Source organism: Apus apus, chromosome 2 (assembly GCF_020740795.1).
Source record: "Apus apus isolate bApuApu2 chromosome 2, bApuApu2.pri.cur, whole genome shotgun sequence".
Lineage (NCBI taxonomy): Eukaryota > Metazoa > Chordata > Aves > Apodiformes > Apodidae > Apus > Apus apus.
Genome location: NC_067283.1, coordinates 144644170 through 144660393, shown reverse-complemented (window position 1 = coordinate 144660393; position 16224 = coordinate 144644170). Strand labels below are relative to the sequence as shown.

General features: G+C 42.2%; 1 protein-coding gene across 1 annotated transcript; it reads left to right on the top strand.

Moving 5' to 3' along the window:
- Positions 1 to 164: 164 nt before the first annotated feature.
- DERL1 (derlin 1) lies at positions 165 to 16023 on the top strand. The gene is made up of 8 exons (XM_051609310.1): positions 165 to 492; positions 2298 to 2409; positions 5620 to 5684; positions 7933 to 7959; positions 9637 to 9732; positions 10414 to 10466; positions 11541 to 11651; positions 13422 to 16023. Exons 1-8 carry the CDS (start codon positions 340 to 342, stop codon positions 13558 to 13560), a joined length of 756 nt encoding a protein of 251 aa, XP_051465270.1. The 5' UTR covers positions 165 to 339; the 3' UTR covers positions 13561 to 16023.
- The last annotated feature ends 201 nt before the right edge of the window (positions 16024 to 16224 follow it).

The window sequence follows — 16224 nt, the reverse complement described above, 5'->3', positions numbered from 1 at the left end:
GAGAACACGGCGAGGAGAACACGGCGTCCCGGCAGGCGGACACCGGGCGAGAGGCCGCGGTGGCGCAGCCCCGGCCCCGCCGCCGCTCCCAGGCCCGGCCCCGTCCCCTAGCAACGCGGGGCGGGACTTCCGGCGCTGCCGTTGCCCCGGCAGCCGGAGGGGGCGGGGCCGGAAGTGGCGGCGGGGCCGAATTCGGCGGCGCCACGTCTGGCTCGGGGTCCCGTCCCTGCCCGGGGCGGCGGGAGCGGCGGCCGCGCCTTCTTCTTCTCGCCCCTCCATCGGCGGCCGGTTCGTAGCGAGGCCTCGGCAGCGGCCGGGCGCGGAGGCGGCGGCGGCGACATGTCGGACCTGGGGGACTGGTTCCGGAGCATCCCGCTGATCACCCGCTACTGGTTCGCCGGCTCCATCGCGGTGCCGCTTATCGGCAAGTTGGGCCTCGTCAGCCCCATCTACCTCTTCCTCTGGCCCGACGCCTTCATCAACCGCTTCCAGGTACGGGCCGCACTACCGATCCCAGCGTGCCCTGCGGCGCCCTGGCCACGGGAGGGCACGGGCCGGGGCGCGCTGTGCATCCTGGGAGTTGTAGTGGGCTGCGGGTGGGGCTAGGGCTGCGGGGCTGGGGGCTGCAGGTGGGGCTGCAGGTGGGGCTGCGGGGCTGGGGGCTGCAGGTGGGGCTGGGGCTGCGGGGCTGGGGGCTGCGGGTGGGGCTGGGGCTGGGGCTGCGGGTGGGGCTGGGGCTGGGGCTGGGGCTGGGGCTGCGGGGCTGGGGGCTGCGGACGGGGTTGGCCCCGGCCCTCGCGGTCGCGCTGGGCGGGAATCGCACACTGAGCGACCCTTAGGGAGCCCCCCAGGTCACCTGCAGCGGGAAGCCGGGCTTGCCCTCCTTGTTTAGCCTGGCTGAGGCCTGCGAACGGGGTTAGTTAGTGCTCTGCCTGCCTAGGCCCCGGGCTCCCCGCCAGGGTGGCACAGGCTGCGGTGCCCGGCCCTGTCAGGAGCCCTGGGTGAGGCAGCGAGGGCTCTAGTGACTCTTGACAGGCCGTGTAGTTCGTCTTGCTTTTCGTTCTGGTCCTTTTTTTCCCTAAGTTTTTTTGTTGGGGGAGGGGTTGTGCCAGCTGGCACGGGTTGTTGTGCCAAGGCTCTGTCATCACAAAACCTCTGGCTGTGTCTTCGGGTGACTTGCCCGGCCTCCGTTGTGTGGGTGTGACTTCGGGAACGGGGCTTCCAGGCAGGTGTGCAAACGTCCTAAACTGCAGGTGGCTCTGGAGGTGTTAAGGCAGAGCTAGAGAAGTGCATCTTCTGCACTTTTGTAGCGTTTCTTCCTTGGAATTGAAAAAGCTTGTGTTTGGGATTGTCAGCTTTAGTCCTTAGGTGTGACTGCCATGAACTAAGAGCTGAAAGCCTGAGGTTTCAGATGTGCAGTGTTTATGGATGCATTAGCTGTATCAGTAGGGGACATGGTCTTTCTCTTTGCATTGGGAGGTTACAGGTTCAGTGTTTTGGTGTGCAGGTGTGTAGGGGGACAGTGCCCATTGGCTGAACTGAAAATGAGAGCAAATGAGAAGATTCCAACATTTACATTTCGATTATATGTGCTCATTATATCTTCAGTGAAAAAGACTGAACAAAAAACCAAAACAAAACTATAGCTCTATCTGTAGTTTGTTTCATGTATTTTCCCCAAAATTTAGTAGCATAAATAATTTTTTATCCTCTAGTTCTGTTATTCATTCTGGAACTGTAATGTTCAGACTCCTAATAGTCTGTTTGGAAATGTTGCTGGTTTAAGAGCTCATTCATAAATGGCCAGACATTTTCTGCCTTGCTCTGTGCTGCCATGCAGTTGGCTGTGCCCAATGTTGGTAGCGGGGAGACTCTCTAAAGCAGGTGCAGAATGCTCAGAGCAGTGCCTGCTGCCTAGAATGTGTGAATTCCTTGGCCTCTCTACAACAGGTAAGAATGGATTCCATATGGATGCTTTTAAAACAGGATAGCATCCTTGCAAGCATATCCCTTTTGCGCAGCAGTATAGGCTCAATAATGTGAAGATGTCATGAAAGCAATCTGGGAAGTTTTGTGTAATTTCTGTTATAATCTTAATATCTTTGCTTATCAGATTAAAAAAAAACAAACAACAAACTGTAAAAGCTGCTGAGGAAGCAGTAGATGATCCTTGGGCTATTTTAAATCTCCTCTTTGACCTTCCAAGTGATTGGTAACAAATGAGAATAAAAAAAACCCTATGTATGTGAGTTCATTTTACAGTTTGTAAATAAATTTTTCTCTTTTGATCTGGACAGATCTGGCGGCCAATAACTGCAACTTTCTTCTTCCCAGTGGGACCTGGAACAGGATTTCTCTACTTGGTGAATTTGTATTTCTTGTATCAGTATTCATCACGGTTGGAAACAGGTATGTTAGCTGTTAAATTGTAGGCACATATTGGACTCTGCCTGGAACTGACATATAGAGCTTCCACTGGGAATGTTTGTGGCAATGGGATTGTAGCTGATTCAGGCAGAGCTGTGAGAAAAAAATCTGTCTACTTGTGTTGGTCAATGGGAAACTGCTGAAAACTGATTTTCTGTGACTGGCTCCTGCCCTTTGGCAGGGAATCTGTTCTTTTAGGATCTGAACTTGATACTTCTTTCAATAGGAGTGCCTGGTGCTTTTAGTTGTTGGATTTCACGAAATGAGGGAGAGAGACTAAAAGATGTTGTTACCTCTTTTTTCTCATGTCTGATGTCCTTTAACACAGAAGGATGATAGAGCATATATAATACTAGGTATATCCATCTTGATAAAATAATGTCAGCTCTTCCTCTTTTTTAAAAAGCAGTGATGCTTACCTGTGTTACTCTTGTCAGTTATGTTGAACTGAGAGATACCTTGTACAAATGAAGTGTACCCCTTTGTCAAATAGGAACATGAAAAAGTTAAAGAACTGGTTGGATTTTCAGTTGAGGAGGAAAATTAGGAGTGGAGGAAAGGAGATCAGATAGTGGATAATTTATGTCAAAAAAGAAATTGTTCTTACAAGGCAGCTTCAGAACTGATTTCATTTTGTATCACACACTTTTGTTAAAGCTAGGTATTGTTTCAATTGAAGTAAATAATTAAAGTGTTTGCAAAGCCAAACTCCTCTTTGAAAGCCTTTATGAACAAGAATTCTGGTGGAGTTCTAATTGAATCTTGGAACTGATGGTGTGGGTGGAAATGCTTTGAGATGTGATGTTTGGGAAGTCCCATGACAGATCCCCAGAAAATCTGTTGTCCAGATGATATTGTGGAATCCCGTGGAAGTCATAAGAAGAGTAGCAGGGAAAGGGAGGTGCAAGATTGTGTTTTGTTGTTTTCTTAGTGAAAGTAAGTAGTATTTTAGTAGCTAGAAGCAGTTCCTGCTGCTCTTTGAGTTTTTCTGCAGTAGGTTATGATCACATGAGAGTATTGGCAGTTAGGACATTCTGCTGTGCAAAGCTATGTGTAGTGAAAGTTCCTGATTAATAATGCAAATTATAAGACATCACTGCTTCTACATATCCTTACAAACTACTCTAGTTGTGCCGTGGCAGGAGTCTCATGGAAGGAAGTAAATTCTTTCTGGATTTACATTCCTGCTGTACAACACATCTGGATTTTGAAATGGGAAAGTCAGCTGTTGTGTTGTTTGAATCAGTGCATTTCTTTTATATGTATTTATTTTATATAGTCATTTTTCTGTCTGTAAGTGAAGTTCTTGCTTAGGCTCTTCTTTCCTCTCTACCAAAAAGGCTTGAATCCTTCTGAAAGTGAAAGGTTTGTAAGTTGCTGGTAATACCTTTGCAGGTGGAAGTCAGTGTAGGTCTGTGCCTCCTGAGGAACTGCAACTTGTATTTTCAGGGCTTCACATGCTTTTTGAGCATGTATTGGTGTGCAGCTTCAAATTTAGCTGTCAAAAATATCCGTATGGGTATTTTGTACTGTGCTTGTGCTTTCCTAACAAGCTGACCTCTAGCTACCTGAGGAAAAGGAGACTGATGTGTTTTTGTTCTGTTTCTCCGGGGGAAGAACATAAATCTCAACAGAGAAAGCAGGATATGCAGAGTTCACAGCAGTAGAAATAATGGGATTCTGAGTCTGCAGCTCTTCCCAGATGACCTGATTATGCCCTGGGCCTTGTTGCAGGACCCAGTGGCCTAGGGCTCACCTCTGCCCTGTGCTGAGCTTTTTGGCAATCTGTGTAGCTCAGTTTTCTTAGGCATTCATTGGAAAGTCTGTCTAATATTCTTGTTAGTAATCTGGAGAACAAGAAGCAGAAAACTTTAAGGGAATTAAATTTGCTTTGATTTCTTCCTATTCTGGAGGAATTCCCACACTGGAGTTTGTACACGGTTAGTGAGCTTCCTCTCTTTATTTGTTCCTGTTTGTTTTATGGCAACAGTAAGGAGAAAACCCCAGCTTATGTAGTTTTCAGAGTTTAAAACTTTCTAAAAGATTTTTAAATGTTTTTTTTTTTTTTCTTATAATGTAATTTGCATGGTTGAACTGAAATAATAAATTTAAAATTACTAAACCATCCATTTGGTTTTTACATAGGCTGAGTTATCTTTAAAAATAGATTTTCTTCCTTTAAATTCTTTGGAACGTGTAAAATAGTTGTGGGAAGCTGAATAGTGCTAACATTAAGCAGTGGCCTTCTTTCTGGGCATTTTGGTGTTTAATTATTACCAGGAAAGGCAGCTTGTTTGTGGTGTGGTGTGCTGTGTGGTGTGGGTCTGTTTCAGCAGTGTTCTCAGGCTTTTCTTGCCTGCGTGGGGCTGTATGAAAGTTGATAGTTTGGCTCAAATCCCAAGGCCTGTGCCAGCCTCTTGCCACCTTTTGCAAGAGTGAGAGCTTACAACTTTCACCTTTGCAAGGTGTTAGGGGTTTTGTTTTTTAACCCTTCTCTCTGCCTGGTCCCAAACTCAAATGAGCATATAAAGATAATTTCATTTAGTATGACCTACATGGAATGGTACTCTTGTTTTTTTTGTTTCCACTGTCCTGAAAAAAATTGAAGCATTTGAAATGAGAAATTAGGGAAAAGGTTCAGTTTAGGACGAGGAACAGGATGTGCTGCACATATGTACCCTCCTTGTCATTTATGTTGATTTTCTGGAAAGTGAAAACTATCATATATCTTAAGTCTGACTAGATGATGCAAAGAGGATGCAACTTGTCTGAGTAAGGACTGTTTCCCCATGACTCAGTCATTAAACTTGGTGTCTGCTTTTGCTGTGCAAGTGTATTTCCTTATTGTGAGCTTCTGATTGGCAGCTTCTGCAGAAGGTTGGGATCCAACTCGATTTTGAAGTCACGTGAAGTTAGAACCACTTATCTCCAGAGTTAATATGAGTTCTTTTTTAAGTGGAGCTTATGTGTGTGCACTTAATGCAATAGGCTGAATGTCTTATTTTTTGGTCCTAAAGGTTGTTCTTTTATAAGGCCTTTTAAGATTTAAAAAATAAAAATCATAAACCACAGACTGGATGTAGTGCAACTGTTCTTAACTAAACTTTTCTTAGACTCCTAAAATTAAAAAAAAAAGTCTTAATTTCTTATCAAGATTTCAGTACCTTTCCTAACAGTTGTTTTTATTTACAGGGGCTTTTGATGGAAGACCAGCAGATTACATGTTCATGCTCCTGTTTAACTGGATCTGCATTGTTGTATCCTTCTGTTCATCATCAGATTGTTTAGAGTATTTTGGTTCTTCTGTTTCTGCCAAAAATATGTTCAAATACCAGGTTTTAGGAACTGACAGTTTTAAAATGTAGCAAATGTTCACAGGTGAGTTTTTAATCTTCCTGGAGAGGCAGTGAGTGGCTTTCAAGGATAATACTAGTAAATGTGCTAATACAGGTATGTAATTTGGGAACTAGAGCTGTACTTAAATAAAGCTCAGCTTGTGCTGTGTAAGCTTCTGTAGTGTTTGCTGTTTTTCTTCACTTAGCCACTTTTGTGGATTGCCTTGTGGGCTAAGAGTGAATTTAGTGTGTTTAAGCTGCCATCTGCAAACAGGTCTGATTGCTGTTTTTCCATGAATTAGAAATCAGGTGCCTCCTGGAGACATGGAGAGATCTTTCACCTGCTGGGCACAAGTCAGCTGTGTCTGTGAAACCAGTGTTGCCATATCTACACTGAGACAACTTCTTGAAAAAGCTGGGCTTGTTGGTTTGGGAATGTTGGGAAACAGTTTTTCCATGAGCTGTGCTGTTCTAACTGAATTTTTTTTAGGTCTCGGATACAAAACTGGGAGTATTTGTTGATGCACCAGATGGTTGTGCTACCATTCAGAGGGATCTTGAGAGGACGGAAACATGTGCTGTTCAGGAATCAGCAAAGGGAAGTGCAGAGTCCTGCTCCTGGGGAGGAACAGCCCCAGGCACCAGGACAGGCTGGGGACTGATAGTTTCAAAGCATCTTGGCAGAAAAGACCCGGGGGCTGTTGCAGACCACGAGCAATCAGTTTGGCCACCAGCCTCCCAAGCTGCATTTGGTAGGGTATTGCCAGCACTTGGAGGGAGGTGATTGCTCTTGTAGGAGCCTTCATCCAGCTCGAGCTTCCAAGTGGGAGAGTGGCATGGACATACTGGAATGAGTCCAGTGAAAGGCTATGAAGATGATTAAAGGGCTGGAGCATCTGTCATGTGAGGAGAGGCTGAGAGAGCTGGTGTTGTGCAGCCTGGAGAACAGGAGGCTCAGGGGTCTTATCCGTGTGGAAAAAATACCAGAGGGGGGAGGGAGTAAAGATGGTGGAGCCAGACTTCTGTCAGTGGTGTTGGATAAGAGGCAACAGGCACAAAATTAAATACAGGAAATTCTATTTAAATGGAAGAAAGGGCAGTCAAATATTGGCACAGGTTGCCCAGAGAGGTTTTGGAACCTCCATCCCTGGATGTGTTCCTGTTCTGTTTGTGCTGTTGCTGCCTCCTAGTAGCAATTTGCAGTGGCACAGCATGTGAAAAAAATGGTGACATCAGTATGAACCAGACAGAGCCAGGAAAGCCAGTGTGTAAAAATGCTGTCACCTTTATCAATAGATTAATTACCTCTAGTTGCATGCCACTGTATGGAGGGAATTGCTATTCCTGCTAGTCCTGTTAAGCCACAGCAGTAACTATAAAAACAATGTGAGTTTAAGGTGTGTTCTTAAGAAAACCATCAGCTTTGTTGTGGTTGCAAGCTGTTGCCTGTCAGCTGTTAGGTGAATCTGATTGTGACTTCGCTTTCAACTGGTCATTTGAAAGCTTCCAGTTGCATGCTCCCTCTATGATGTAAAGAGCAACCTGGATGCATAATCTGGGAAAATGATTGTTGCCATTTTATACACATTCATGGGCTTCTTAAAGCATTCTGATCATAGCAAAATTCTTCAGCAATTGTTTCTACTCAGCAGTTACTACAGCAAATAGATCATTTGTGTTCCAAGGTAGAGGAGTAGTAATAAAGCCTGAATTGATGCACTTCAAGAAATTGTTTATTTTCTCTGACTCACTGGCAATATGCTGATATTTTTTTATGAGCTGATACTTCTTTAGTTAGAAAAATAACATGTTAGTATTTAAAAAACTCATGAAAGAATCCAGCTGTTAAAGCTGTAACGTGCTTTTGTGCAAGAACTGTTGGAGTTTCTAGTTACCCATTTTCATCATGGAGGAAAGGCCAGTGCATCCATCAGCCCTTGGTGCAATGACTTGAGATGGTAGCTCATAGGCTACTGAGCAGCAGTTACTGAAACTAAATCTCTAGATCATTGGAGGTTTTTAGTCTTTTCCATTGGTTACCTTAATACTGCACAGGAACACTTTTAATTTAAAACATTAAAGGCTTTTGCAAGTGTGTTCAGTGTGTGCAGCTTTTTGTTGTTCTAGCCTATCAGGTTTTGCTGCATTTTCCTTAATGGTGCAATGACAGATAACTGGCTTAGCAATGGACATGCAGGTAAGTGTGGGGCAGTTTCTTAAATAATCATGTTTTGGAAGTTTCTGGCTACTTAATGACATTATAGAGAGCATTATCAACATAACTGCAGAGCGTAGTTAAGCTAGGCTGGTTTAGTTAATATCAAAACTGGACTGCTGTGTGTGTATTGTTAGCTTTTTAGTTTGGGTTAGCCTCAGCTAAGGTCACAAGCCTGACTCTGCTGCTTCTAACCTAGTTAGGGAGTCCAAGGGTGAAAATTTGTTCTTTTTGGCATCAGGAAGTGTTCAGCCTTTCACTGGAATGGACACAAGATGTCACCTGTGCACTATTAACTCTAGTGAATGGGACGTTGCATTCTTTTTTAATCTAAAAATGATTTTTGCATTCATTAGTTCTCTTGAATTGGGTGTGCCTTTCACTGGCCAACAGAAGATCTTTTTGTGAAAAACGCAGCTTCAGATTCAGATCAGAACTGAGAACTGCAAAATCCTCACAAAATTTTTTAAATAGTGGTCTGAGGAACCAGTTCCAATGAGTTAGTTTTATCTGCCCAGATATTAAGGGAGGAGATATGGGAGGGTCTCTTGGACACAGCAGAGTATCAGATAACTGCATGTCTGCAACTGACCTCTGCTGCTCTCTCCTCATCTTATTCTGTCCCTGTCTCCCAAAGCCTGCACCAATGTCTCTAATTATCTTGGCATTAATTAGATCACTTACCAGGCTCACCTGGTAGACAAAAATAGGGAACCTGCATGTGCAGTCAGGACTGAGTTCAATTAAGGGCTGTCCATAACTTTGCACTTCCACATTTTTTTGCTGTGGGAAAGACACCACAAAATTCTTCAAAAGGATGCTGAACTCACCCATACATTGTATGAATTGTAGACTGATTATGTTGATTTGTATCTTTTTAAAAAGGCACTTAAAATGGTTTTGTGTCTGCATACAAAGGATTTCTTCAAAGAGAATCAGTTGTTTGATGTACAAATGTGTTTTTCGTAGAAATAAGGTTTTATTTGCTTGTGTTGAGAGGCTGGCTTGAAAGTGAGAAGGATGTTTGTTTCACTAGAAGTAGTCCAATTAGTCTATATCATCACAGCAAGGAGGTAATTGAAAGAGTCTCATCTTCTGACATGGAGCACAGGTTAACCCTGAGCTCTAGCAGAGTGGCCTTGCCCCAGGCTGGCTGTGGGACTCTGACATGGTGGTTTACTGATGCACCATCCCTCTGTGGTGCTCTGAGGTGGGTGTAGCTGGCAGTTGGAAGGAGTATCGCTTCATCTGGAGTATTACTTAGCACCAGATGAGTGTGTGTGTGGGTTAGTGCCCTGGGATGTGGTCAGAAGTGATTGTGGCACAAGGATGTTGCTGGAGTTGTGCTATGAAGCAGCTGGGAGCAGGGGAGTTCACCACAGCTGCTTTTTCACTTGTTGTAAGTTGGAGCTCTCTGCTTTGGCATGGTCTTACAAAAAGGACAACCAAGTAGGCTTTCTCAATAGCTTTTTAACAGCTCCATGACACATGGTGGCAAAGATTCTGGGGCAATCTTTAAAGATTTTGCTGATGTATCATGCTTAGAAGCCGTTTTTGAAGCTTCTGGCTTCTGCTGCCTGTTTTGAGTTTTTCAGGTTTCTGTGAATGTGATGGTAACTTTTTGCCTTTTTGTTTGCTTGTTTTTTTTCACCCTTTCAGTTGCTGATGATTCCACTCATCATGTCAGTACTGTATGTGTGGGCCCAGCTGAACAGAGACATGATTGTATCATTTTGGTTTGGAACAAGATTTAAGGTATGTCAAATGGTATATTGAAAAATTTTCTGTCCAGATGAACATGAAGGAGCTGAGGGGCAAAATATTTCTCCTAAACTTTCTCCTATTAAGATGTCCCATGCTTTCACATTGCTGTGTATTGGATGAGATGCAGCAAAGACAAATTTCTTCATGGTCTTCAATATGTTGTCACTTAGTGTAGCTTTACTGAAAAGGTGTCATGACAACTGAAATCACTGGTCTGAAAAGAGCAAAAAGTTCCAGATAAACATTAACCTGGATAAAAGCTGAATGTAGTGACATGTTAGTGACAAAATGTTGATATTTCAAATTGTTCTTTCCTGTGTAACCTCATCTGTTTCTGCCAGATCTTGTAGTGAAAACTCTCAATCATTGTTTCCAGACCTTTTCAAAATCAGAAATATTAGGACTTCATTTCAGATGTAAGCTTGCTGTGGAACATAGAGTGCAAAGATGCAGCTACTTATAGTGTCTGAACAAGAATGATTTGTCTAAAAATGTTCGTGTTCACTCAGTTTGGAATATCCTACCTTGTTAAGTGGAATCTGCTTAAGTTAATATGCCAGGATTTATGTAATGCCTAAACCATTGAGATTATACTTATGCTTAGTGCAGTGGGAAGTTGAGGTCTTTAACTTGTGCTTACAACTTCTCTGTCTTCATTTTGTTCTTTTTCAGGCCTGTTACCTTCCATGGGTTATTCTGGGATTCAACTACATCATTGGTGGATCGTACGTATTTACTTACGTGGCCAATTTGAAGCTAAAAATGCTTTTACAACTATAGAACTTATTGCTGAATTTAGAAGCAATATTAAAATAAGAGACTTAAAACTGTATAATCTGACTGGTAATGCTGAGTATCACATGGGGGTCATTTAAGATAAAAGCAAGAGGAGATGTGCATGTGAGAATATAGTTGAGGGGAAAGTAATAAGAATTTGGTTTATTTTCTAGTAAGTCTATGCCTTTTCCTTACTAAAAGAGTAATGCACAGTAAAGAAAGATGTCATCTCATATGACCAGCCATCATTACTGGTTTTAGAAACAAATTTAGCTTGACTCTGACAGTGCTGTTCATTTTTTCCCTCACAGTTGTGCCCAGCATGGTGTATTAGCACCTGCTGAATTTGTCTGTCCTGGGATGATGCAGGAATCCACTCTGTGCACCACCTCTCCCATTGATGCCCTGCCTTGGCTGTGGCCTCTTGGTGCTGCTGTAACACAGCGACAGCAACAAGTGATGTGACTGATATAAGCAGAAAGAACAGCAAAGCCAAATTCCCTTTTCTGGCTGTGCCTCCTACTGACTCATGCATTGCTTGGGAAAACTTCTTGCTGTTGGATACCTGCTGTTTCTGTGCGTGATGGAAGATACTCAGGGGCCTCAATTCAGCAGTGTTTTTACAAAATTGGGAACAGAACAGTTCAGTACAGCAGGAGACAGGTCCACTGAAAACAGCAGTAACTTCTCAAGCTCTGCAGACTATTAGTTTAGACACTAATAACTCCATGGTGTGATTCCCTGATGTAAACAAGTATTTAATTGCGTTTTCAGTACAGACTGTGGAGAACGTTTGGAAGAGAGGGTGGAACAGCCCATTGATGTGTTGGCACTGATGGTTGGCCCTGCTAAAGAAGTAGCTGCAAAATGCTGAGGGAAGGGATATTTTCTGTGGCTCATGGCCCTAGCAATGCCTGTGACAGGCCCACAGTAGTAACTGGCAAAAGATGTTCACTTGCTTATTTTCAGAGAAAACAGCACATGGAACAGTTATTTTTTCTTTTTTTTTTTTTTCCTTGCAGAGTCATCAATGAGCTGATAGGAAATCTGGTCGGACACCTGTATTTCTTCTTAATGTTTAAATACCCAATGGATTTGGGAGGAAGGAATTTTCTGTCCACACCGCAGTTCCTGTAAGCTGGCTTTATTCTTTAACTCACTGTTTGTTTGGTCCCATTTTCTCTAGTGTTCATCAGATGTATATTTGCTGGGATTGTAGGGTGTAAAGTACTTTGCCAAATCAACCTGCTTCAGATTATTGTGTAGACTGTGCTGCTGAGTCATCAAAATGTTGAGTTTCTTATAAATGGTCCATGTGAGAGTTCTTTGTTACCCCTACAGATACTTTGTGTCCTTTACCCACTCTTCAGAGTGAGAGAAAAAAATCGTAGTTCTGCTAGTGAATTGAGCTGTAGTAAAGAGAAGTCTCTGACAGTTATCAGATAGTAAAAAAAAATTTTCTCCTATACCTGATCTTTTTATCTGTATTTCCAAGTATCATTGCAGTAGCTACCAGTTCAGAAGCCTGTAACAATAGTAATCTGCAGACTTGTTCAGGACTATAAAATGTATTCTGCTTTGCAGTCAGTACCAGTCACCTTGACTAAGACTGCAGGTCTTGGTTTCCAAAGTGCTTTTTCTTGTCATCTGTTAATTGTTTTGGCATTTAAATGCTATCATCAGATGCCGAAGTTTGTAGCTTCAGTTGACTTTATCCTCATCTTTTGGGGTTATAAATATTCTTTCTCTGTGAAACTTTAGTTAGCAAGTCAGTTAACCCTTTTTGTAGCATAAACTGTTAATCCTAAGATGCAAAGTTGAATTAGTTATACTTCCTGTACAAGCCTTAATACGTAGGGGAGCTTTATATTCTGCTTTTGTGTTTGCAAGCCCTCCTGGTAAGCCTAATTTTCCATAAAGATTAAAAGACAGAATGGTGTTTTAAAATGTCTTCCAAGGTAACAACAGCTCTGAAACTGCCATTAAACTTGTTTGTTATGTGCAATTCTCTAGATTCCTCATACGTGTATTTAATTATTCTCTGTATTTGAGAAGCAGGAGCAGAAGTATTACAAAAATATCTAAAGAAGGATAAATTCTGCCTTTGCACTGCAATGTTTCGTTAAAAAAAAAAGTTGTGAATTACAGATGTCTTTAATAAAATAATGAAGAACTTTTCCTATGTATTTTATATAAATATTATATATATTTTAATACATGTATTTCTATTTATTTTTATTATAGAAAAGAGTCTTGGTTTCATGTCTGGGCCTCAAATTTTAGTATTCAGATTCAATGAGGGATTTGCAGGGGCTTGGTGGAGCTATTGGAGAGCTGAAATTCAGAATTGATGGCATCCCTTTCAAATTATAGAAGCAGTGTCTGCTCTGGCCAGGTCACTTGATCTTTGTTTTGAAACAAATCTAGTTCTTTGAGCCTGTTTTCCTCTGTCACTGTGGTCCTCAGTTTCTCAGGAATATTTACTTGGAGAGCAGTGAGATGGTTTAAATGCTGCGATAACAGGAGCTTTGTAACTATTGAAGAGTGGTGCTCAGAAGTGATTTGGATTTTTATTTCTACTGAAAAAAAAGGGAGAGAATGTAGGGGAGTTAAGTTTGTGTCACAGGGCTTATTCTCAACAATGAGACTCCCGTATCATGTGAGGTTTTTTCCCTTGTCTTTGGATCATTGTATCTAACCATATCCCAGAGCTGCAAGTTCCCTAGAATTCCTATTTCTGAGGGCTTAGATTTTGAAAGAATTCTGTAAAGTACTGCTGTGAAAAGCCAGTTTTATTGCAAAGACCAGCAGCTAAAGGGAAGTGCCCAGTAAAGCAGTCTGGTGTTTACCCCAAAGGTACAGCTGGTTCTGAAACTTTATCCTTCTCTCCCGGCTTGTCCTAGGTACCGCTGGCTGCCAAATAGGAGAGGAGGAGTGTCGGGGTTTGGTGTCCCACCTGCTAGCATGAGAAGACCTGCAGAAGATCAGCAGGGTGGTGGAAGGCACAACTGGGGCCAAGGTTTCCGGCTAGGTGACCAGTGAAGAACTCCTGCCCTTGGAAAACAGCAACTCTTCAGTTTTAATTGGGCATAGAACCAACCCTTCCTGCTGCAGAGCATGCTTGACAGCTGAGCTCTCTGTAGTACTGGTGGATTAACTGATGAGAGAGAATGTTTCTGGTTCAAGAGAAAATTCAAAACTACAGAAGGGAAAAATGTAGATCTTGCTCCAGGTTAGCCAGTACTGTCCAATTTGATTCTGCCATTAAAAAAAAAGCCTTCTTTGTACAGTATTGTCTGTCTCTCCCAACGGGCATCCATTATGCTGTCTTGTTCCGTGGTGTGATGGAACAAGCTCATGGTGTTCTGTCTCACCTGGCACATTAAAAGCTTTGTTGACTGTGATAATGTAAGAATCCAGTGTGAGGCAGATGGATCCAACTAACCCAAAAGTTTAGGAAGCTGACTTTTTCCATAGCTATGCTTAAGTCCCAGGTTATTTTGAAACATTATTTAACTGATAGCTCTCTGCTGCATTTGTAAAGCAAAATGCAAATGTTTCATTTCCATTATTAAGCTGTATTTTGAGGGGAGTTTTTTCTTGCCATGCAGCATTTGTCCTGCCTGCTGCAGCAAAGCATGGGCAAGACTAAGGATAAGAGGGCTTTAGTTTGAAATGACAATAACAGATATTCACAGAATTAAAATCTCTGAACTCTTCATGGCACGTTACAGGGCTTGCTCTGTTTAAACTGAAGTTGTCTGGCTTGTTTTCCTCCCTGAGATTTGTGAATTTGTGGCTTCAAGGTTTCTATTTTGATTGCACAGTTGGGTAGCACAAATACAACTTAAGCTAGAAAATGTAACGTATCATTGTGGTTCATGTAAAGGGTATTGACTGCAGCATTATGTTTGTTAACTGAACTTCAACTTTCCTTAAAAGCTTTAAGGCTTCGAAGAATCAAAGCTGGAAATAAACTTTTCCAGGGTCAAGATACAATAGAACAGATTTGCTTCATTACAGGGACTCTTTCATTCTCAAATAAGAAGTTATGTACGCTCTTTACTGGTTTCTGTACTTTTTTGGTAAACTTTTTGACATGGAAAAGGGAATGATTCTGTACTGGGTTCCCATGGGTAGAGCACAGGGCTAAGATCCAGGACGCTGTAATGCCAGCTTGTTACTAACTCACTTGAGCAAACTTCTTACTTAGCTCAGTTCTCCCAGCTGTAAGGAGGACTCGTGTGTGTTTCGTAGCTGTCCCTGACTCCCCGAGGTGGGACCTGCTAGTGAGCAAGGTAAGGCTTAGGTTCACATAAACAACAACTCTTCAGCTACAAAAGCAATTACTGTAAGCTTAACCAAGACTTACAAGTTGTAATATAGTTGCTTCCTTGTTGTTTTGTAGTTGGAGGAAGAAGAACACCCTCACTAGGATGAGATTCAAGCCTTTGACTGAATTTACCTTCAGCATTTTTCTGTCTTTTTATTTTATGTTCTGCCCTAACTTTGGTATCTCAGGTATCTATAAGTAGGTGAAGTTAATCTGGGCCAAAACATTTTTACTACTCCTTTGTTTCTTCACTAAAGCTGAGTTCTGAAAGTTTGAAAACATGTAAATACTACTTGATATGAAACTGAGCAGTTGGACTGGAAGTTTTCAGCTGGCTTGCTTGGAAAAAAAGCATGCTTCATTTCTTCACTGCAACTCAGTTTAGTCAAACCAACTTGTGGAAAAATGTAGAAAACTGGTGATGATCATATTGTGTGCTTAGGATTTACAGGAATTTGGAGTTCAGAAATAATCTGCCATTTTTGTCCAATCAGTGATAAGTTTTAAAGATGCTCTTCTCTCTGTATAAAAGGGTAGGTAGAAAAGAGGATTGCAGTGTTGTAAATACTAATGTACTGTTGACTGACAGCTGTTATTTGATGCTAACTTGAAAAGTCTGAGAACCATCATTTTTACAGGAGTTATGATGCACTTGGTGTTCTTAGTCATACTCTCCAAAGCCTCTGTCTTCATTTTGAGACAGGACCTCACTGTCCAGTGAAGATGCAGTAGTTTGTGACTCAGCTAAAACCCTGGCATGCTCAAATTGTGAAACATCTTTGTACAGGCTGCCAGAAGGAAGGCTTGAGTGGAAGGAAGGGTGGCAAAAGTAATTGTCCTGTCCCAGTGCACTCTGCTGGGTCTTGCTTTCTAGTGCATCCTCCTTCTATAAGTTAGCAGGAAAGGGTTTGCAAGAAAAACAGACTTCTGATAAGTCTTGATTATCTTTTGAGCTGCCCTAAGTCAATTTACTTTTGTTTATGGAAAATTCACTTAAGAATTGTTTTTCTCTTGCTTTTCACTTGACCTGCAGCACAGTTTGTCCTCCAGCATACACTGACAATGGCAGTCTCTTGTTAAATGGGTACCTCCTTTCTTATTTTGTACAGATAATTTCCCTTTTTGTAATCAGTTTTTGTTGGCAAAGTTTTAAATTAAAGTTTTAATCTCTGTTGCTGTCTCTGTTCTGCTAAATCATATTTCAGCTTAAGCCTTGTGATCTGCACATCTCTGGGAAATGCCAGACAGCTGCACTGTGACACCACCTCCTGCTGCTGCTAAAAGTGCTCAAGAAAATGACCTGCTTTTGGGTGGGAGTCTTGTCTTCTCTGATCAGTTGCCATATCATAAAGGCATTTGCTTTGTTTATCACC